Source organism: Parus major, chromosome 1A, assembly GCF_001522545.3.
Source record: "Parus major isolate Abel chromosome 1A, Parus_major1.1, whole genome shotgun sequence".
Lineage (NCBI taxonomy): Eukaryota > Metazoa > Chordata > Aves > Passeriformes > Paridae > Parus > Parus major.
The window spans coordinates 576,850-580,288 of record NC_031773.1 but is presented as its reverse complement, the minus strand read 5'-3'; the positions used below and the strand labels follow the sequence as shown (position 1 = coordinate 580,288).

The window sequence follows — 3,439 nt, the reverse complement described above, 5'->3', positions numbered from 1 at the left end:
AAATCATCAAAACCCAGCAAAATATTGGGGAAAAAAAATCAGCAAAAAAATCAGCAAAAGAAGAGAATTTCCAAAGGATTGGTTGGATCAAAAAGTGGATTTCCCTTGGGAAATGGAGATGGAAAAACGGGATCAGGCTGAAGTAGAAATGGAAGATCCCTGGGATTGTTCTGGCACAGAATTCACTCAAAAAACCAACAAATGCCTTGGTGGGGGGAAGAGAGGGTGTGGAAAATTCCCAGAATTTCCACCAAAAAAAAAAAAATTGGGAATAATGAGAGGTTGGAAAGTGATTTAAGGGAAATTCACCCATGAAACTGAGCAGATTTTAACAGGTGAACAATTAAATCTGGAATTAGAGGGTTTAGAAGTGCCTAAATCCCAATTTTTTCAGCTCAACCAACCAGGCCAACACAGGGAAAAAATCCCTGGAGCAAAGGAAATTTTTTCCTCCTCCAATTTTTTCCCCCAAACCAAACAAAATTCCCAAAAAATGACCATTAAATTAAATATTTTCATCTTCCCAGGGCCGAAATCTTCTGATTTTGAAGCAAATTGAAGTGGCCAAGCAGCACCTCCTGAGTTCCTCAGCTCCTGGTGAGTCTGGGCCTGCCCAAAATCAACCTCTGTGGGAAGAGGGAGGAGGGATTTGGGATATTTGGGATGGAGGAGTGGGAAGGAGGCAGCAGCTGTGAGCTCTGGCTATAAAAAGTCCTCTGGGGAGGGGGTGGTCTCGGCTTGATTCCGTTCTAAATCCAGCCTGGAGCTGATATCCCAGGAAGTTTCTCTCTCACACCACCAGTTCCAGCAATTCCCTCTTTTCCTTCCCATTTCCCCCCCAAAAAAACCCCAAAATTTTGGGTTTGGGGTTGCCCAAAAACACATTATTTAGTGATGAAAGCACTGAAATTCCTCATTTTATCCAGGAAAGTTGAAATCCCAGGCAGGTTCTCTCTGCCACCTCCAGCAATTCCCTTTTTTCCTTCTCATTTCCCATGGAAAAAAAAAAAAACAACCCCAAAATTTTGGATTTGGTGTTGCCCAAAAGGTGATTTAGTGAATAAACCACTAAAATCAGGAAAGCTTTGGGATACATCCAAGGATAAAAAATTCCCCAAATCTTCACATTCCTCCTCCAAACTCTCTCCGAATTCCTCTTCTCAGGGATCAAATCCCATCCTCCCACATTCCCTGCTCCAAATCCAACCAAATCCCTGGATTTGCTCCAGTTTACTGGTGTGGGTTTTATACTGGGAAGCCCAAAATGGACCCAGGAAGAAAAGAAGATCCCAAAAATGCTGAATGGAGGGAAAAATTCCTTCTCCCAATCCCATTTGGGATATCCTTGTCTCCCCCAATCCTGGAGAACCTGCTGGGATTGTGGACCAATCAAAGAAAATTTGGGAATTTTTAATGGGAGATGAAGAGGGAAAGAAGGGAATTAGGAAAAAAAGTCTGGAAAATCCCACGGGAATGGGGTCAAAATTGCTTCCCAATCCTCGGCAGGAGGGAAAAAATGAATCCTTAAGGAATCCAGAGGGGCTGAGCCTCCACCTGAGCATCCCAGAGGTGCAAATCCCAGCAGATTCCCATGAAATCATGGGAATAGTGGAGGATAGTGGAGGAAAAAAGGCCAAAAATCGCAGGATTTTGTCTAAAAATGAACAAAATTAAGAATATCAGCTGCAGTACCGTGAAAAATTATAAAGGCAGATTATTCCCACTGGATAAAGTGAATTATGTGGGAACACACCAAACTTTTCCAGCTTTTCCCTCTTTCTTTTAATTCTTTTTAACCAACCCCACACTTAATAAAAATATCAAGTTTTATCCTGCTTTAAAATAATTTTAAAAAAGAAAAAAAACTCCCATTACGCCACCTTTAATTGGGCAAATCCTGCAAACTGGGCGGGATTAGATCCCGATTTTTTTTTTTTTTTTTGGGATGGAAGGAAAAGGAGCTCTGCTCCTTTAAGCTTGGAGAAACTTTAAATTCAGGTGGAGTCAGGATTTCCTGGGCTATAAAGTTGCAGGGAGAGGCAGAGGCAGCAGCTGCTTTGCTCAGATCTTGCTCAGCCTCACCATGGTAAGAGAGTTAAATTTCCAATATTTCCCACTTTTTTAAATTATTATTTTTAATTTTTTTTAAATTTTATTTTAATTTTTTTTCCCTCCCTCCCAAATTTTCAGAGCTCAAAATTCCCTCTTTTCCTCCCGGGGATTTGAATTTCCAGCGGCTCGGTTGGAATCGCTCGTTACCTTCTGGGTTATTGATTCGGGGTTTGCTCCTTATAAGGGAAAAATGAGGGATGTGCTTGGAATTCTTGGAGTGGCCTCTTGGGGCTTTTCCCTGCGGAGTTTGAGGCTCCTGAGGTGGGGTCTGGAGACTTGGAAAGTTGTTGAAAAGTTGGGATTTTAATTTTTTTAAACTTTTTTTTTTTTTTGCTCTGTGTGTGTGTAGGACCAGCATATTTTTCCTCGACTCCCAATTCATAAATTATGGATAAAAATCGAATTTTTTGATCCATTTCCCCCAAATTTTCACCTTCCCGATGTGCTGCAACGAGCACAACCTTTAGGGATGTAATTTTTTTTTTCCATAGGAATGAGCTGCCATGTTGCCTTTGTCTGCTCTAAACCCTTGGGATTAGAAATTAAATGGATAAAAAAATCCCCCTTTCCCATGGAGGTTTTTTTTTTTCCATGGAATTCCCTGCTCCGGAATGTTTGCAGCTGGAAAACTGAATTTAAAAAAAAATAAAAAAACAAAAATAATCTGGAATCCTGATTATTCCTCAAACTTTTTGGGAAAGAGGATCCCAACTGGTACTTTTTTTTTTTAGTTTTTTTTTTTTGGTGGATGCAAAGGAGCAACTTGGAAAAATCCGTTTGCAAATGGGAGAAAACTTCAAAGCAGCTCCCAGGGATTTGGCTTTGAACTTTTCCCTTTAATCTGCGGATTTCTGGTCTGGCCTGGCTAGAAAAGTGTTAAATATTTACGTGGTGGGATATTTCCCAGTGGGAAAAATCAGCTGGACAACAATAGGCTGCCTATAGCCAGAGTCTGGAAAAGGCATTTCGGCTGGATGCAAATATTGGGAAGATCCCAAAAAAAAACCCCAAAACCTCTGGAATATTTTAGAGGAGGGGAAAACCTCCGATAAACCGCTGTGATTTTTGCCTTCCAGCAGCTCCTGGTTTTTACATTTCGTTTTTGTTTGCCTTTGTTCTCGCTCCCTGAGCAAGGTTCCAGCGAATTCCAGCGCTCCCGGTGCAGCAGGTGCTGGCAGTGGGGATTTGGGAGCGGAGCAGCTGTCCCGGGAAGCGCTGGGAAGCTCGGGGAGCTGGGATGGGGAATGATTGGAAGCACGCTGCGGAGAGGGCTGGGCTGGCATTGCCCGCATAGCGACTCGGCAGCTGGGCCAGAGGGAGCGGATCC

At 42.4% G+C, this 3,439-nt stretch overlaps 1 protein-coding gene across 1 annotated transcript in view; it reads left to right on the top strand.

Moving 5' to 3' along the window:
• The first annotated feature begins 1,998 nt into the window (after nt 1-1,998).
• Nucleotides 1,999-3,439, top strand: part of TUBAL3 (tubulin alpha like 3) — a 5,118-nt gene continuing 3,677 nt past the window's right edge. The window contains exon 1 of the mRNA XM_033514722.1: nt 1,999-2,086. Within this exon, the coding sequence (XP_033370613.1) occupies nt 2,084-2,086 (3 nt within the window). The 5' untranslated portion in view covers nt 1,999-2,083. The remainder of the gene's footprint in view (nt 2,087-3,439) is intronic.